The sequence below is a fragment of the Salvia miltiorrhiza genome, chromosome 7 (genome assembly GCF_028751815.1).
Source record: "Salvia miltiorrhiza cultivar Shanhuang (shh) chromosome 7, IMPLAD_Smil_shh, whole genome shotgun sequence".
Classification (NCBI taxonomy): Eukaryota; Viridiplantae; Streptophyta; class Magnoliopsida; order Lamiales; family Lamiaceae; genus Salvia; species Salvia miltiorrhiza.
Genome location: NC_080393.1, coordinates 6928892 through 6949093, shown reverse-complemented (window position 1 = coordinate 6949093; position 20202 = coordinate 6928892). Strand labels below are relative to the sequence as shown.

Below are 20202 nucleotides of genomic sequence, written 5' to 3'. Positions count from 1 at the left end.
TTTGTTATTTTATTTGTAGTTTGTGTACTTTAAAAATAATAATAATTAAAAGGGTTATTAAAAAAGTACAATAAATTTACAATAAAAAGAAACAATAAAACTAACTAAATCCTATTTTATTTTGAATCAAAACTTTTAAATAAATTTATTTTATAAAGTATTTAACTCCGGACAAATTTTGTCCAAATAGCATTATTGTTTTTTTTTTGTGTGTGTTTCTTAAAAACAATTAAAAATCAAAATTACAAGACATAAAACGATCTCATTTTGATGACCTGAAATATCTCAATTTTCAATACCATTAAATTTATATGGGTGAAAATTTCATGCATAAAATTCAAGTACCAATTGATCTTTCGGACGTTAGAAGTCACTAAGGAAACTAAAATTTTCACTAAATTAATTAATTTTTTTTTTTTGATAAGAAAAAACTTTTATAGCTCAAAAACCAACGGCACCAGCAATGCCTACAAAGAACATCAACTAAATTAATTAATAAGCCTTGAATTACAGTATTTTAAATGAAGTTGAAACTAAAATTGTTATTATAAAAAAAAAAAAAAAAAAAAAAAAAAAAAAAGTCGATCTGTAAAGCTAAACGAATGCATTTTTCCTTGTTTTTTCTAAAATATTCTATACCAATAAACATATATAAAGTTAACGTATAATTTTAAATTTTAATTGCGGGACGAGCAAAGAAAAAGGCCAAAAAGAACAACTTAGAAGGGATAGCAAAAGTGGTAAAGGAGTCATAAAAATTCTTGCTACATATTCTTGAGTTTGAGAAATGATTTTAGCAACCATCTTTATTGCTGTGAAATCATTGTTTCCAGCCCACGAAGCCATTAGATTTAGATCTTTCTCTGCTCCTTTTCAAGAGTCCCACTGCACCAAAACTCATACTAATAAAAGCACAAGTGCCAACTTTTTCTTTATTCTTTCATCGCTTTCTGTGGAAAAGAGCAACAGAAATCAAGAAATTTATGTCTTTGGAAAGATTTTCCTTTTTAATAATAAAAAGATTTGGAACCCAGAAAAGAAAAGAATCTTAGGTGCAATTTGCAATGAGAATCAAGAAATAGTTTCTTCATTAGTGTCTATCTTAATGGGCATTTTAGTCATTTGCATAAGGAAAGTATAACGTCGGCCATCCAGTTAAAAATATAATTTTAGTTTAGATTAAAATTTTCATCTTTTTTTTTTTTAAAGCTAAAAATATAAACCCTACACACCAAACAAGCCGAGGCCAACAGATGAATAAATATAGCAGTCAAAGGAAAGGAATGGAGCAGCTATAATTATAAAGAGAGAGAAAGAACATTAATTAAGGCATTAGTGCAATTAGTACATAATTAATACTCAACATTAATTAAAACCACTATTAGTTCAATCAGTCGAGTGTGGGCTGCTTTCACACTAATTAGTGACTAAATAAATGCCTCTACTCATTTGCAGCTTACCTAACTTCATTAACATGGTTTGTATTTTTAAATCTTAAGAAAAAATTCTTCTCAAAAAAAAAAAAAATCTTAAGAAAAAATTAACACATGAAGTTCAAATTATATTGCTGTGAATGAAATCCATATTTTTATTTGGTTCATTTAGAATATCGTTATTTCAAAGTAATATTCTCTTTACAGATATTATAACTACATATTTTCGCACACAAAATATTCTCCACCAGATGCATTTTCTTCCTTATATCTAGACAGTTTGTTTAATTATATACGCAAATATAGTGAAAATATTCTAATTCTGTAAATAATAAAATGGTAGTAATAGTAAAATTCAGAAAGACAAAAATGGTGCTCAATGACACATACAAGAATTGCAAGAAGATGCCAAAACATCACATTTCTTATGCTTCAAACCAACAACAAAAACTAGAAGCCAAAATCACCAGAAAACTGAAGTTTCTCTCTCAACGTTGAAGTTCGTTATACATAGAAAGGCGTCAAATGCCACAAGCTTTTATATATATATCGCCTCGATTTAGGCTGCAGTTCCATTGTGCTCCGTAGATTGATCATGCTTGTCTAGTTGGCTGAAGTTGCCTTTCTGCTTGAAGAGCTGAGTGTGATGGTGCCTGCAGTAGAGCTGATGCTCGTGTGCAACATAGTTAGATGGGCTTATCGTGCAACCACCGTGGCTGCACTTGAAACAAGCCCTATGATACGAGCTGCCATCCACTGCTACCTGTTATCAACAACAATGTTAGACCTAATTGGTGAGGATTTAGAGTTTCGATTTTTGAAACTAGTCATAGCTTATATGTGTACCTTTTCAATAGGATAAACTGTTTTGCTGCAAGCAACACATTTATCTTGAGTTCCTGCAAACATACTTGAGACTTTGCTCTTTGCAGCACCGGCCTCAGAAGATCTGTCGACTCTAGCAGTTCTTGGAGCATCTGCGAATAGTATAGATAATTTTGCATGAGCTAAGAAAGAAAAATGAGTTGAGCAGTGAGGATCAACTGAGTTTTTGATTCAACCTTCGAAGCTCTTATCAAGGCTGCCAGTCATCTTGAATAGTTGGTTGAAATGAGGTTTGCAGTATAGAACCCCTTCATAGGAAGAGTAGTTACTCAGCTGCACCACAAATTGATGAAACGTGAGCAAATGCATCTGATGCTTAGCGAATTAATGGATAAATGCAACGTGACACGGTGCTAGATTGGTTCTATAAAGGAAATTGGGAATTCACTCGGAGATAGCACAACTTAAGTGGAGTTTCTCATGAAGGACACATAGGTGGTTAGAAGACAAACTAAAAGCCACTTAATCCGATTATAGATGGTGACTTCGAGCATCATGTAATGTCAGTTGATGCAAAGCAATATAATCTAAACATTAAATAAGGCAACAAATGACTACATACATGTTGCTTTATCAAGCAATGATCATCCATTTAGAAGGTAATTGTTGTGACAATCATTATGTCGTCCCTTAAAATGAGAAACATTGAGGCAGAGACAATACATAAGCTAGAAAATATGCAGAAAATTGAATTTTTCAAGGGACATGAAACTACAGTGTCAGTCAGCATAGATCACTAAAAGCAAATACAAAACTTGAGATTGCATCACGCAAACACTGAAATGGTGAGGTTCACAACCACAACACGATAATTGGCGAGATATTCTTGCAAGTTCCAAGCAATCACAAAACCAAATGCAAGTTACTTAGGCAACTCAACACCAAGTATGAGTATAAGACAAAAACACACTGCTCAAACACATCCCCTTCTTGGCAGAGTAACATAGCAAATGCTCATCTTTACTTTCAAATCAATAAATGTATAGCTATAACTACGTCGTCACTGAGAAGCACCATGTAATTATCCGATAAACCTACACCAAATTTACCAAAACTCTCACCCTCAAAGTATGATCTCCCAATTAAGAAAGAACTCCAGTCATCAAGAACCAATCTTAAAAGCCAATACTGTTACCATTCACACCCAATTCAACAATCCCACTACAAATTCAATAAAACAAAACTTATCCCAATACACATCACATATCAAAAACCTCATTCAACCAAAGCCCCCATCAAACCAAGACAAAGTCAAAACATACAATTCTTGCACAAAAAAATTAAACCATCAATAAATCAAGAATTACAACAAGGGCTGCAGCAACAAATAATATTCCATCAATTACACCTAACTCAATGACCCCATCACAAATCAAATCAAAACAAAACCGATCATAAAACAGCAGCCCTTTTCACCAAGAAACAGCAGAAGCAAGTATCATTAAATCAAGAAACAGCAAAGGGATGTGATAAAAATCGAACCTTGAGAGTTCCTTTGCAATGATGACATCTAAAACAAGCCTTGTGATACACTTTGTTGTCAGCGGTGAGCTCATCCACCAAGTACACTGTTTTCTCACAAGCCTTGCATTTCTGTGTTGTTCCTGCAAAACTAGCCATTTTTCTTATCCTTTAATTTTCAAGTTTTCTTTTTTTCTTGCAAAACTTAGATCTTCGATCTTTGTAGCAAACTCAAAAAGGAAAAATTTGAAAAAGAGCAGTTGGTAAGAAAATCAATGCTAGAAATTAAAAAAAATATTCTGCTCTCCCTTTTCTCTCTTTTTCTTTTTCTCTCTCTTTGTTTTTTGTTTTTTTTGGAGTAATTTACAGGTCAGCTAGTCAGGGAAGTGATGAGTTACCGATGTTTGTCAACATACGAGATTATGTTTAGGCTTTAGCTGTCAAATTGTTTGAAAAATTCAATTTTCATTTGTGCTTATTTCAATCTTTAAATGATTAGGGTATTTACAGGTATAGGTATACATATATTTTCCTACGTAATAATTTACATGCTCAACTTTAACCGAGCACTCAGACTGAGAATTATTCAGAATTATTCAAAAGTGCATACGTCTCTTTTATTGGCTTTAGATATCTTGGTCTGAATAGTGAAAATGATACTAGTTTAATAGTGAAAATGATAGTTTAATCTCCAAATTATTGAATTTATAATATAATATTTTAATTATACATAATTACATGTAAATATAATATATTTTTTTAAAAAGTGTCATGTACTGTAACAAAACTAACAATAATATCACAAAATTCAATTTTCAATCACGAAAAAATCATGTGGCTCGTCCAATACAAATAGATAGAAAAATAAGCTAGTATGTTAAGAAAAAAAAGTTAGTAAAAAAAAAACAATTCTAGTTAATTGCCTAAAATTGATAATATTAATAACTTAACTTTGCTGAGTTATTTCACATTTCTGTAATAAATAAAAATTAAACTTTGAAACATTTATGTTAGTTTTTTGATACGTCAGGTATTCAATTGTAGTTATTCATAGTTTGGGATATTTTGGATAATATTTTAATAAGTCAGGTATTTAATTGTAAGTATGTAGAGTTTGGAACATTTTTGTTACATATATCGATAATAATTTAGGTACTTATTAAACTATAACTAGTATGACCATTCGTGCGATGTACGACGAACATCGAAATTAACCACATATTTTAAATAAAAATATATAAATATTAGATAAATTATAATTAAATACAAAATATATTTTAAAAATAAATTAAAGATAAACCTCATCAATTACAAATTTTAACTTTGTATAATGTCTAATGATAATCATAGTTATTAAATAATCTCAAATTTTTTGATAATAAAAATTAACATTAGTACATTATTATTATAAAGTATTACACAACATATTAAATGAATGAATATTCTCATGGACTAACATAAATAAAAAAAAATATAAAATTTTAGCGAAGAGAGAGAAATTAAAATATCTTAAAATTTTCATAACTTATTCGTTTTAAATTCATTTTTGATGATTTGTTTGTTTTTACCATATTAAAAAACTTGTCACAAAATTAAATTTAAGATGCATATTGAATATTTTTTTTCATAAATAAAATTTTGTGATGTTTAGAAAATAATTAAAACTATAAAAAAGAAGAGAAAATACTGAAAAATTTGGTGGAAGAAGAGAGAGAAAAAAAATAGAGGGAAAGAATGGAGGAAAAAAACTCCTCTTTTATATATTATATAGATTTTGCCTACAAGTAATAGAGCAGTGGAATTATAAAGCAAAAGGTCTAATAACATCATATTTATAGTGTAATTGCTTTTAAAGTTTATGAAGAGGAAAATGGGGGTTATGAATAGATAGAAAAAGGAAAAGGTGAAATAAAAGAAGGTTGGGTTTTTTAGTTTCACAATTGGTTGGGGCCAAATTCATTTCTCCATCTGGCCCAAATTAATTTTTTTTCTTTCTTTTATGATTCAATTCGTGATGACTAAGGGCCTGTTTGATATTGGGTTATAGCCTGTATAAGTTAATTTATTCCAGGTTTATGCTGTGTTTGGTATCCTATTAGGCTTATACGGATGGCCCAGGTTTAATAAAGGGCCCGGTCTTAATTTGCAAGAATAACCCCGTCTAATAATACCTCATTCCCCATCCGATAATTTTTATCCTATGGATCTGGAGTAATTTTTTGCTACCCTTCTCGCGAATTTCGAGGAGAATTTTGCCCTAGCTTCTCATCTCATCGCCTCCATCGTTTCCCATCTCATTTTTTACTGCAGTTTGGGGGCGAAAAATTCCAAAGGCAATTGACGCAATCCCATCGGAAATCTATCTGCAGCGGGTGTAACAGCAACATCGGGTAATCAACGTCAGCTTCTGGATCAGGTCAGGCCTTGCTCTTCAACCCCATTTTTTTGTTCGTCTGTTGTTTTTCGATCCTTGCCGTTCTTTTTCGCCAAATTATTCACAGTCGATTCGTCAATGGTAACATGAAATCTTGACGTTTAAATCGCACTTTAAATTAGCTTGACATTTGAGCCATAAAGTACTGAAAATAGATTGTATCCCCAATTTTTCGTTCGTCTCTTGTTTTTTCGAACCTTGCTGTTTTTTCTCGAATTTTTGTATTTTAAAAGATTGATAACTCATCTATTGTAATGGAAAAACCGAGCTTCGAAGATTATATTTATGAAATATAATGCATGCTTGATTTATTTTGAAGCATCATTTTGATAATACTTCGAATTGAAACAAATTTTGTTGGTACCTGTTTTGGTTTATCGAAGCATCAATTGATTTATTTCGAATCATCATTTTCGAACCTTGCTGTTCTTTCTCGAATTATACTGAAAATGACCAAAACAGTGATTTTTCAGTTCCTATTTTGGTAAACCTGATGATGTTATTTGCTGGTACCTGTTTTGGTAATTCGATTTGCCTGATGATGTGATTTGCTGGTACTTGTTTTGGTAAAATATGGTTTGAAATATGATTTAGGGTCTGATGAATGAGAATGTTAATATAATTATTAGAGGGCTGATGATGATCTAGGGTCTTTTGAATAATGTTAATATAATTCGAGGGCCTCAACCTATCATTTTTGATGTGGATTTGTCAATTTTGATAGGCTGCCTTGACTGCGTGTTTATGAATCTCTATCTGGATTTTATTGGGTTAATATGAATCTCTATCTGAATTTTATTTTTTATGTGATACTATATTTGTTAATGCAATTATTTGAGCTTATTAATGGCCAAATATTTATTTGCTACTAGGCTGTTTAGATACCTGCTATTGAGTTCACAATATGCCTGGAAAGGAAGACATTCGTATGCGTGATATGCAATTTGTTTTGCTGCAAGAAATACTACGAGTTCATGTGATCAAAGTGGCGTTGTTATTTGTCTATTATCATAAGACTAGGCTAGGCAAAAGAAGGCGTGAATCTGGAGCCCTAAAATATGAGATAATCCGTAAATGGCCTGACCAAGAAAAACATTTGAGCCGCTTATTTGGTCTTAGTGATGTTGACTGCATATCCAACCTTCGAATGGACCGTAGGACGTTTGCTAGGTTGTGTGTTATTCTGCGAGAACGGGGGGGGGGGGGTTGGTTAACGGGCGATTCGTTACTGTTGAGGAACAAGTAGCAATGTTTCTTTCAGTTTTAGCCCACCATAAAAAGAATAGAGTTGTTCGGTTCGACTTTTGGAGATCTGGTCAAACAATATCACACTACATACACGCCGTTTTAGGGGCTATTATACGGCTACATGATATGTTCTTATCCAAGCCAGAGGCTGTCCCCGCGGATTGCAATGATCCCCGATGGCAGTGGTTTAAGGTATTGATAACGTGAATCAATATTATTTTAATTAAATCAGTATTTAGTGCTCTTGGTGTTGTATACTAATTTGATGTGTGAATTGTGAATAGGGCTGTTTAGGGGCATTAGACGGCACGTATATTAGTGTCATGGTTGGTAACGAGGACAAACCCCGATATAGAACAAGGAAAGGGCAGATATCAACGAATGTGTTAGGTGTATGCGATCGGAAGTTGAATTTCAGCTATGTTTTAGCCGGTTGGGAAGGTTCGGCTGCGGACTCTAGAATCTTACGAAATGCAATTAGTAGACCTCATGGCCTTAAGGTCCCAAAGGGTATATAATGCTTTCTACTAATTTCAATACTTAGCCACGTTTATTTGTTAACATGATAATTAATTGAATTTTTTACTTCATTGTTATCTTTATAGGGAAGTACTACTTGTGTGACAATGGTTACGCGAATAGTGATGGTTTCCTAACGCCGTTCAAGGGCGTTAGGTACCATTTAAAAGAGTGGGGACCAAACAATGCACGCCCACAAAATAAAGAGGAGCTTTTTAACTTGAGACATAGTAAAGCAAGGAACGCCATAGAGAGAGCCTTTGGGATCTTGAAGATGAGATGGGGTATACTAAGATCGCCATCTTTTTATCCAATTCGAGTGCAAAACCGACTTATAATGGCAGCCTTTTTACTTAACAATTTCATTCGGATGGAAATGGCAGTAGATCCTATTGAACAACAACTAGATGCCATGCCCCAAGACAATGATGCAACATTAGATGGGACATCCGATGAATTTGTAGATGAAGTTGATAGTTCCCCACATTGGAACGCGGCAAGGAATGCATTGGCCGAGGCAATGTGGTTACAATATGTAAATAACAATTAGGTTTCATACTTCTTTTTAATTATAATTACTAGATCACTTCATTGGCTGCTCCTGTGAATTACATACTATTGATACTCGAGTTGTTTTATATTTTTTTGCTGCGTTTGTTAGCCTCAAACTTTGATATAACTATTCCCATTTCTTTTGAGCTTGTGATTTTCTATCCTTTGATGTGAGTTTAAATTTTTTGGAGTTTGTGATTATAAGTTCGGCTGCCTTAGCATTATGCTATAGATCTTTTTTTTTAATTAGGGATGATGTGATTTTTGCCTTTGTACTAATCATGTCGCCTTTGCTACATATTCCTCACTTTTGAAAATATTTGCCTTTGTTTTCCTATCTGCTCTGGCCAAGTGAAATATAGGTGTTATCAAAATTGCTAGCTTTTTCAGTTCGTCTTCTTATGTTTTGGAGTTTGTGATTATAAGACTTGATCTGCCCAAAGTTGTAGCTTGTTGCATGCTGGCATCTTTAGTTATTAGACATTCAATTTTGTCCTCGGTGGTTGTCCTGTGAAGCTATAATTTGTGCTTTACTCGACTTTTGTTTTTTTTTTCTATTTACTGGATAATTTCATTGGCCTTGTAATGGATAATCCGTGATGAGCTTAAACTGATGTGGATTTATGATTGGCTGCCATTGCTGCGTTTGTAAATCTCAATCTTTGATATAACTATTATCCTTTGGTTTATATCGTAATGAGATTTTTTTTATCAAACAAATAGGATTTTTTTTTCAGGACTAATTACCCATGATATCAAACACCATTTCAATATTAGTAATCCAGCCTAATCCACGCTAATTATCTGAATAATTTTTATCCCGGCTAATCCTAAACTGAAAACCAAACGAGCCCTAAGAAGGCTAGAAGGATAATCAAGATCTGGCACACTGTTCAACGCCTCAACCATCTTGGATGATAGTACTATCTATTCTTACCTGACACAAATTTTGGTGTTTATCTTTTAAGTTGAATTCCATTGTGTAGATTTGTATGAAAGTGGAAATTGAATATTTTTGGGAGTAAAGGAAATTGTCTTCATAGCTCAATGGCCACAAAAATAAATTAAATAATCATCTACACAAGCACTCATTCAACTAAGGCCCTACTGTGTTGTCAAGAGGAGGAGATGTGGAAATCAAATCAAGTCAAATGAGGTGCTGATATATTGCTTTCTGGAATGGAATAATATCATCTTCAACTGCAAATTGTAGTCATCTATCCATATCAGAAGGATCTATATATGTTCAAAAGCAAAAAACATCTTACCTTTTTGTGTTAAAAAAGAGAGCGCTCTCTGCAAATGTGTTGCAAAACGAATAACAAATTAAAATCGGGAGTTTTGTGTTTAAAAAGAATATTTATATAATTTGAACCCACAAGTTAGTCCTTTTTAAAGTGACTAATTCATATGCTCCCGTGTTCTCATAAAATGTATCCAATTTGTCATTTTTGTTCGTCTTTATAAAATGCATCTAGTCTATTTTTGCTAAGTTCTCAACTCACAATAAAGTGAGACCCTTACTCTACTAACAATATATTCAATCACTTAATTAAAACTAGTGCCATTTAAATGCATTTTTTTTAAACGGTGACTACTTCGTAGTAATTTATTTTTCAACTATCAATAGATTCAATACTAGGTATGAAAGATAAGTGGCTTAAACGACAAAAAAAGGAAGTTGCCACATCACTAAATGATACTACTATTCTTTATTATTAGTATTAGTATGTTACATCTTTTATATTACACCATCTAAATTGATATTGTAGTATATTGAAGATGACCAAATTTTTGCAACCTACCCAATTACAGGCTCATTATAAGAAAGGGAAAAATCAATTATTTCATTCTACGCATAGAAAAAAATTCATTTCTTAATTTGTTTTTAAGATAAAATCCAAACATATTGTTTTTCACAAGGATAAAACCCAAATATTTAAGAAAACAAAACTACTAAAAAAATCCAAATATTTAAGAAAACAAAACTACTAAATGTCAAGATACAGGCCCATATTATCTTTGTAATTTTAAGTTGATTAATTTAATTATTCTGATAATAAATAAAATTATTAAAGATTATAAATGGGTTGTGTGACTTACTAAAAATGAAAATATATTTTATACACGAACTTAAAAAGAAGGGCAAATAGCATCAAAATCCTTATAGTTTCGCGAAATTCGCATTTTTCCCTTAACCTTTAAATTTCTTGTTAAAATCGTTAATCGTTGCTCCGATTCTTGTTTTTCCCTTAGTGACGTTTTTCGACCATTAATTAGATGACGTGTCACCAATGTGGCACACTTATGCTGAATAGATTAATTAGAAGCTAAACGACGTCGTTTTGTGTCTAACCTTATAGCGTCAAAATCTCTGAAGTTTGGCGCGATTCTCATTTTTTCCATGACCTTAAAATGAAGTTAAACGACGTCGTTTTGCTGAGCTTCTTGTTGAGGGTGTCTGATTTGGTTGAGGGAACAAGGCGGTCGATTGTTGTGTGTCATCGTTTGACATAAAGGCATAATTGAGAGAGATGAGGGAGGCTGGGGTCGGCGGCGGCGGTGTCGCTGCTGCCCAGCCAAGGGCGGATGGGAGTGGACAGAGAGGGAGATTCAGAGGGTGCTTCAGTTTGAGGGAGTACAGATGAAGGACGAGGGGCCTCCTCGCCGGAGTTACAGCAGTGGCAGCCTCGTATTTGTGTGTCCGTGGCTGAAGTTCCAGCGGGATGACGAAGACGAAGACATGGATTGGATGTTTTTTTGTCTCAAGAATCTTAATTTGAGGTCACTGGAAAATTGCGAATTCGGCGAAACTATGTAGTTTGAGTCGCCGGAAACTTAATCCTACGTGGCTTTTCGACAGCCATATCAGCATTGGTTAAATTGTCGATCAATTTTATGGGAAAAATGAGAATCGAAATTAAGTTCAATGATTTTAACAAGAAATTTAAAGGTCAAGAAAAAAATGCGAATTCTACGAAACTTCGAGGATTTTGGTGCTATTTGCCCTAAAAAGAAATATAGTTACCCAAATTTTGTCGACTGAAGTTGAAGACGACGGATTAAAAGAATGGAATAGTTGCCTATACAATTCACTATGTTTATGCCATTTTATAATCACAACACCTCGTTCAACGATTTTATAACTATAATCCATTTCGTTCTGACAGAACTGAATATCGAGGTTTGTGCAAAAAAAAATGTGAAATTAAAGCTAGTGGTGGACTCAAATCTGTATTAAAATTCGAAAAATAAATTATCTATGTAAACAAATCTAGGATTATTTTAAGAGAATCCCTAAATTAGTGGAATCAAATATGAGATTATTATTTGGAGAAATTTAAATCTCTAAATTATTGGAATCAAATCTAAGATTATTTTAGTATAATCGTGGAAATAAATAAAAATAACATAATTTTCGAAAAATAATAAAAATAAATATTAATTTCGAAACAAAAATCGAAATAATAAATAATAAAAATTTGAAACGAATAGAAATTAATTTCGAAAAACAAAATTAATTTCGAAAACTAAATAATAAATCTTGAAACAAATAAATAAAAAAAATCTGCAATTAAAACTCATATAAATTCCAATTATTATATGATTTATAATTTTTTTGAAAATAAATTAGTGGAATCAAATCTAAGATTATTTTAGGATAATCTCTAAATTGGTGGAAATAAATAAAAATAACATAATTTTCGAAAAATAATAAAAATAAATATTAATTTCAAAAAAAAAATCAAAATAATAAATAATAAAAATTTGAAACGAATAAATATTAATTTCGAAAAACAAAATTAATTTCGAAAACTAAATAATAAAATCTTGAAACAAATAAAAAAAAATCTGCAATTAAAACTCATATAAATTCCAATTATTATATTATTTATAATTTTTTTGAAAATAAATAACCTTGTGAGGGACAAACCCCAACCAGCAATTAAAGTTGGAAAACAATTAACTGCAAAAAACGAAAAAGCTGCAAAAAAACGGGAAACATTATGGAAGAAACGAAAATACAAACAAAAAATAAGATAAGATTAAAAGTAAATGAGAAATATAATAAAAGAATATTTTAGTAAAATCATAAATTAGCAAAAAACCGGTTCAATCAAAAATTCATATAAAAATCGGTTAAAACCAAGGTGTCTAGACACCTTGGTGTCTGAAAATCATTATTGTAAAAAAAATTATACTCTCTCCGTCCACCAAAAAAACTCCCAGTTGGGGTTCGGCACGGAGACTAAGAAAACTGAAAAAGGTGGTGTAAATGTGGTGTAAAAGACTAAAAGGGTAGTGTTTATGTATTGTGATTACTTTTACTAATATTTCACTAGCTATTTGATAATAATAATAATAATAACAACAACAACAACAACAATAATAATAACAATGACAATAACAATAATAATAATAAAAATAATAATAATAACAATAACAATAACAATAATAAGGATAATAATAATAATAATAATAATAATAATAAATATAATAAGGATAATAATAATAATAATAATAACAACAACAACAACAACAACAATAATAATAACAACAACAACAACAATAATAATAATAACAATAAGGATAATAATAATAATAATAATAATAATAATAATAATAATAACAACAACAACAACAACAACAACGACAATAATAATAATAATAACAATAACAATAATAATAATAATAATAATAATAATAATAATAATAATAATAATAATAATAATAATAAGGATAATAACAACAACAATAATAATAAGAATAACAGTAATAAGGATAATAATAATAACAATAACAATAATAATAAGAATAAGAATAATAATAATTATAACAATAATAAGGATAACAATAACAATAACAATAACAATAATAAGGATAACAACAACAACAACAACAATAATAATAATAATAATAATAATAATAATAATAATAATAATAATAATAATAATAAGTTTAAGGGAGACTAATTACATAAGTAATGGTAGAGTAAAGTGGGCCCAATAAGTAAAAGTGTAGTAATTTTAAAAGTAAGGGAGGGTATAATTGTCTAAAAAGCAGAGTAGGAGTTTATTTTGTTGACAAATATTTAAAGGCAAGTAGGAGTTTTTTTGGTGGACGGAGAGAGTATTGAATTCCACAAAATAGCACATCGATGATGGTCAATCATTACAAAAACTTTTTTAAAACTTTTTCAATACAAAAACACATTCAACTAATACTAGCACAATAGTGTTTGCTTCTTTCTTTCTTTTCTTCTTTTTTTTTGGGTGTGTTTTACATGTATGGAGCCAGATTGAGAAGAGGGATAGGGGCAAGCTTTATTACAAGGAGATGGCAATTTTGCTGGTCCTCTTTCTTCTGCATTCAATCTTCAGTGCAGATTTAGAACCAATACTCGTCTTGAATGCTCGACTACAACGAAGAAACTCATATATATAGGTGCATTACCTAGCATCACCCCATACACTATCCCAACCACCACTTGGAGCAGCCTTGGGGCCCCCGACGTAGTTCTGATTTCCTGGCATATTCTGAGGCCCGGGTAGACCTTCAGCGCCAGGTGGATGAACTCCCTTGGGTTTTGTTCGAACTCCCAATATTCTAAGAACAAATCTAGCAAGCTCTCCATACAGCATTCCAGACCTATCAAATAGCTGCAGAACCATCGGAATTAGATGCATGGGAACACATTTTGCACTCAAACTAATGATATTACTATCTAATTCATTTTTTCCCCTCTCATATTTAGAAACTGAACTGGAATGTGGACATGGGTGGAAGTAGGTACCTGAAGAAGGGCAGACATGAACATATGGAAAGCCTGAGTATTCTGGTCGATCAAGATTGCCACCCTCCCAAAGAAATTAACCACTCCTTGCATCTGCCATTGTCAAACAAATTAACCATAAATTTAGATAGGGAAATAGTGAGACATCAGCAGAAAAGTTGCTAGAATTAAATCAGAAATCCAATGTTTTCATAAGCATTATTAACTGAACAGCTATGTATAAGTGGAATTGTTGCTCGAGTTAGCTCGGAGGTAGATGTACATAGAAAGGGACATTGAAAACGCTTCATCCACAAAGTGTGGCTTTTCATGCTACTAATAGAATGTCCGCGGTGATCAGTTCTTTAATTTTTTTGGAATGTGGTTTGGCATTGGGAATCTCGTGACACGAAAAGAATAGATTGCAAACCACAGCATAAAATAAATTCATAACACATCAATTCATTAATTATCATTAGAGTTTTAAGAATCAGCTTGGGCCAACAATGATATGACATCAATCATCATGAACTAAACTTAATAAAAAAGAAAGACAAAGGATGCTTTCAGCTCACCACTCGCATTAGCGAAATCCAAAAACCAGGTGGCTGAGAAGGTGGTCCATAAGGATTGTTAGGATCCTGTTCACCATAAGGCCCTCCCATGCCCATTCCATAGCCCCCCATGGGACCTCCCAAACCACCTCCCAAACCCCCTAAACCACCACCCAGACCACCACCATACATTCCTCCGCCATACATGCTACTACCCCCATAAAGTCCGCTGTAACCCCCTCTATACATGCTATTCCCATACATGCCACCACCAACACCCCCTCCAAGTCCCCCATATGAAGAACCGTACATCCCACTTCCATATCCAGAATTATAGTTTACACCTGTACCATAACCTGGATAAGAAACAAACCAAATGTTATCACCTAGGAACATAATTCAACAGAAGCATACATCTCATCAGAAATTAGTTACACAGAAACATATATATGGCATCTACAACTATTCTATGTTGCGTTTCAGCACCTATACATCATGGAATAAGTCTAGATTACGTATGCATCCACATTAGATTCCTTCTCCAGTTCTCCTTAAGTCAGTCTTCATATTTTACTCGGCGGTTTTTTCCTCTAATCAATGCGACTATGTTAACATGTAGATGCTATGATTTGTCAAAATATTATAGGTTCTGTAAATGATCTTGATCCATATACTGAAGTTTCATCTAGATAGTACTCAAAAAGAGGCAAGTATGAACTCGCCCCAATATAGCCATGTTTCTGCTCATTTCAAAAAGAAGAATTCATCCCTACCTCCATAAGTGCTCCCATATGTCTGTTGTTGCTCCCAAGGCCTGGCAGGGACGGGTCGGCCAACTGAATTAACTGTATTTCTATTAACATTTGTATTGGTAGTCGAAACAACTTCACCAGGTTGAGCCGTCCCAGAAGCTTCTACGACTTCGCTCGTATTTCCAGCAGAGGGTGGCCTAAACGGTGCAGGTCCAGAAGAAGACCCTGCTCTTTCCCATGGCTTTGGAGGAGGACCACTAGCTGCACCAATTTAGCCACGTTATACACACAGGTGATCTATGACAGAATTAACTCTTTCCTTTAAAAATATTGGCCAATTCCCTAAATTCCTATATGCAAAGACAAATCACGGCTTAGAGGATTGAGCAGGAATGGATATATACAACAAAAGCCCTTAAGCCAATTGAATTTAAAAATATAAATATTTTTTTTTGCCGTGTGCGATCAAGCTGAATAATTGAAAGGTGCAAAGCAGCAGCACAATCAAATGAACGGGGAGATGAAATATTAACATGATTGCAGCAAATTCGACGGATTTATAACTTTCAATCCTTCAAATCAATCGCTAATCCCACCAACCAAAAAACAATCAAGCTACGCAAATGACCAAATACGCCCAGAAATACAGAAATTTCCAAGAGAGAATAGTAATAGCTAATCGAATTTAGCGGAATTCAGCCGACTTACCAGCTGCTTGGCCGTTGTTCTCCATTGACGGGAAGGGTCCTCGAACCCTAGAGAGAGAAGAAGAGAGAGAGAGATATGATAAATTGATCGGCCAAAAAAAACAGTGCTGAATGTTTATCTGAATTTTTTTGCATTCATTGCATAGCCCAAGAAATTTCGTTGAAAAAGGTAATTGACGGATTTGCCCTCCAAATTGTTCCACGAGTTTCAGGAGACGCGGTGGAGAAATGGCGGGTGGGGCCCTTATGCTATTACTTTTGGCTAAGTTTATTTAAAAATACTTAATAAGCTAATATAGGTAGCTTATAAGAGCATCCACACGGGTAGGATAGTCTACTTGACAGGAGGGAATCATATTGAGTAAGCAAGCATTATTAGAAGGGATTATAGCAAAAAAATACACGAACTTTGATAAAAGTTGTAATTTTCACCTGAACTTTCAAATTAGCCAAAATATACCTGAACTTATATTTTTTGTTGTAAATTTCACCTGAACTTACAATGATTGAACTCCGTCGAGGTGAAATTTACAACAAAAAATATAAGTTCAGATATATTTTGGCCAATTTGAAAGTTCAAGTGAAAATTGCAACTTTTATCAAAGTTCGTGTATTTTTTGGCTATAATCCCTTATTAGAATTACATGATAGCTTACTTGATTTTTTTAATTTTGATTTTTATGTTTTTCATTTAATTTTAATTGTTCAAATTTAAATAACACATTTTACTAATAATTAAATTTCCATTAAAATAAAAATCCTAAACATTATATAAAAAAAAAACTTAAAAACATAATTAAAATTACATAAATTAAAATCCTACTCTAGATAAGTCCACGACGCTTAAGCATTTTTTGGACCATGTATTTGTGTCATCTCCTTTGTGCATCGCTCATTTGCGTCATATCCAAGTTGAGGAGCTTCATATCGAGTTCTTTCTCCTTGAGCTCGTTCTCCTTCTCCTTGAGCTCGTTCTTCTTGGCGTACTCGGCGGTGATTTTTTGAAGTTCTGGTCGGACTGCTCCAATGCCTCTTTGTATTCCGATGGTTGCTCGGAGTTTGCCGCCTTCCCCTTCACCTTCACCTTCGCCGCTCTCGCCGCCGCCTTTGCCACCTTGTTTCCAATCGGCCCAGAAGACGAGATCTCCTCGCCCGACACCGAGGTGGTGAAGCTGCCCTCCTCTGTAGTATTTGTCCTCTTAGAAGAATGCACGTCTCCCTCGAGGTACATCAACTTGAACTTGTGGTTGTTCCGGAGACTTTTCCACGCGTTCCAATAGTTGAAGGCGACCTTATTTGGACTTCGACTTTTGAAGAGGATTTGGGTCTTGTCCCGGAGCATATCGTCAGAATGGCCGGAAGGTCACCGGGTGCGCGTCTCCACCCAAATACTCTCCCAGAGCCGCACATCTTAGCTCACTCGGGCCCAGTGCCCTTGAATTGGCGGTGCTTGAGGTTGGCGCCGATGAGGGGGTTGACACGGTCGACAATCCATGTCCAGTACGCCTTCCCCTTTTGATCGGCCCCACGGATGGCATCGTTGGTATCCTCCGTCCAAATTTGGACGATGAGGTCCATCTCCTCAAGGGTGTAGGTATGACGGATAGTTCTTCCTTCCGGCGCCGACGCCTGCTTGTCATGCTTGATCTTGCAGGCGATTTCCTTCATTCGGCTGCCTTTCTTCGATTTGGCGGCACTATGGGCTGCCGGTGGCTCCTCCTCGTCGGTTGGAGGATCATCCCCCAAGTTACATCCCTCCAAATCGGGATGATAGTTGCCGGAAAAATCGGGGCACCAATTTAGATCATAGTAGTTTGGGTTGTGTGGATCCATGGAAATTGTAGAGAGATGAAGAAGATTGAAGATGGTGGAGAGGAGATGGAAGTGGAAGAATAATGAAGATGATGGAAATGAAAGAGGAAGAAAGGGGAATTTAAAGAAGAGAAAAAAAAAAAAAATGCCAAAGGCTCAAATTGAAATTGAAATTTTATTTTTTTTTATTTGGCGCGTGCTATGGAAGAATAATGAAGATGATGGAAATGAAAGAGGAAGAAAGGGGAATTTAAAGAAGAGAAAAAAAAAAGAAAAAAAATTGCCAAACGCTCAAATTGAAATTGAAATTTTATTTTTTTTATTTGGCGCGTGCTTCTATCGTGAGCCTCTCGAGTAGGGAGGGGCTACATCGCATTACTCGATGCCTCCTCTACTCAAGTAAGAGGCATCGCGTAATGCGATGCGGATGCTCTAAGATGTTTCAAAAGAGTATCTTTTCTTAAGAATTTATAAGTTATGTATTTTAGTAATTGAGATTATAAGTTAAAGGAATAATTTTTAGTTAGTGAAAGAAAATCGTTATTAAAGAGAAAACATAATAATAATAATAATAATAATAATAATAATAATAATAATAATAATAATAATAATAATAATAATAATAATATATGATGAAAATAAAAAAATTATAATTAAATTACTTTTATAAAATAATTGTTGTTTATAAGATAATGAGAAAATAAGTTGGGATAGATTAACTTATTTTATGAGAGCATACATCAATCATAACTTTAAATTTAAGCTAAAATAATAAAAAGTGAGATAAAATGATCATCCGACAGAACACCTATATTAAGTTGGGCCCACAAAAAAATTTACACCCCTTCAAATCTAATCCTATATTTACACCCCCTTAGAGCACTCCCAGCAGAAATCCCAAAATTATGCTTCTATATTTCTCCCTAAAGCTTCCCTATTTAATTTTAGGATCTCGATTTTATAAATGCATACACCAGATCTCCTATTTTCTACATAAAAACAATAATTATGTGTGGCCCTACTAAATTATAAGCTTAAAATAAGTTTAGGGTGGATGTAAATTTAAGATTGAATTTAGGTAGGTGTAATTTTTTGTGGGCCTCATCCAATTTAGGGGATCTGTTGGATGCATTTTTTTAATCTCATTTTCAATTGTTTTAGCCTAAATTTAGAGTTAGTGATGCATTTAGGTGATTTGCTGAGAGTGCTCTTAAATCTAATCCTAAATTTATAAAATAGATAATGAAAAGTGGGAGAGCTGCTGTGTGCAATTGTAAAATAGGGGTTAAAAATAATTTAGGGAAGACTTTAAGAGTATTTTTAGGAGTAAAATTTTGAGAGATCTATTGTAGATGTTCTGAGAAGTTTATAAATTTTTAGAGCTTATTTTTAAAGTTTATAAACTATTTTTTAAAAAACGAGAGTTTATAAGCTTTTTAGGAGAACAGCTTATAAGCTATTTTCAAATACTTTATAGGCTCAATCAAATAGTGTCTTTTAATGGCTGCATCAACCCAATTACTTTTTAAACTGAATAGTCTTACAATTTTTATAATTCAATTTATATTTCGTTTTTTAAATTGAATAGTCTTACCACTTTTGAATCATTCAATTTATATTTCGTTTTTTATAATTCTTTTTTACTGACACACAATTTATGTCCATTAAGGTGCGTTCTCTTTGATTATAAATTTATCATGAGAAAATAAATGATAAATAAAATTTCACCCTTTAAATTATTTCTCTCTTTTTTCACATTTTTTACTTGACCTTTACTCATTCCTCATTTACACTACAAAAGAGAGATAATATTATCCCTCCAAAAATGGTGTGATAATATTATCTCTCCTTTGTAGTGTAAATAAAGAATGAGTAAGGGTCAAGTAGGAAACGTGGGAAAGAAAGTAAGGATTTAAATGGTGAAATTTTGTTAATCCTTCATTTTTCCGTGATAAATTTACAACCAAAGAGAACGCACCCTAAAAACAAAAATAAAAGGAAAAAAAACAACACTTTATGTAATAGAAACCAGAAATGACATAACAATACATGTTTGGTTGAAGAACGGGTAG

At 33.0% G+C, this 20202-nt stretch overlaps 4 protein-coding genes across 4 annotated transcripts in view; 1 reads left to right on the top strand and 3 right to left on the bottom strand.

Annotated features, from left to right (window-relative positions):
- LOC130992114 (nucleolar complex-associated protein 2) overlaps window positions 1-20202 on the bottom strand; it is an 884658-nt gene that overhangs the window by 544116 nt on the left and 320340 nt on the right. The gene's annotated exons all lie outside the window — the stretch shown is intronic.
- LOC130992177 (LIM domain-containing protein WLIM1-like) lies at window positions 1829-4293 on the bottom strand. The gene is made up of 4 exons (XM_057916724.1): window positions 3801-4293; window positions 2495-2591; window positions 2280-2410; window positions 1829-2196 (listed from the first exon to the last, which is right to left on the bottom strand). Exons 1-4 carry the CDS (start codon window positions 3936-3938, stop codon window positions 1993-1995), a joined length of 570 nt encoding a protein of 189 aa, XP_057772707.1. The 5' UTR covers window positions 3939-4293; the 3' UTR covers window positions 1829-1992.
- Window positions 7083-8553, top strand: LOC130992159 (uncharacterized). The gene is made up of 3 exons (XM_057916688.1): window positions 7083-7653; window positions 7746-7971; window positions 8067-8553. The coding sequence occupies exons 1-3, from the start codon at window positions 7462-7464 to the stop codon at window positions 8528-8530; spliced, it is 882 nt and encodes a 293-aa protein (XP_057772671.1). The 5' UTR covers window positions 7083-7461; the 3' UTR covers window positions 8531-8553.
- LOC130992157 (peroxisomal membrane protein 13) lies at window positions 13856-16555 on the bottom strand. The gene is made up of 5 exons (XM_057916685.1): window positions 16320-16555; window positions 15633-15872; window positions 14881-15215; window positions 14327-14419; window positions 13856-14192 (listed from the first exon to the last, which is right to left on the bottom strand). Exons 1-5 carry the CDS (start codon window positions 16342-16344, stop codon window positions 13983-13985), a joined length of 903 nt encoding a protein of 300 aa, XP_057772668.1. The 5' UTR covers window positions 16345-16555; the 3' UTR covers window positions 13856-13982.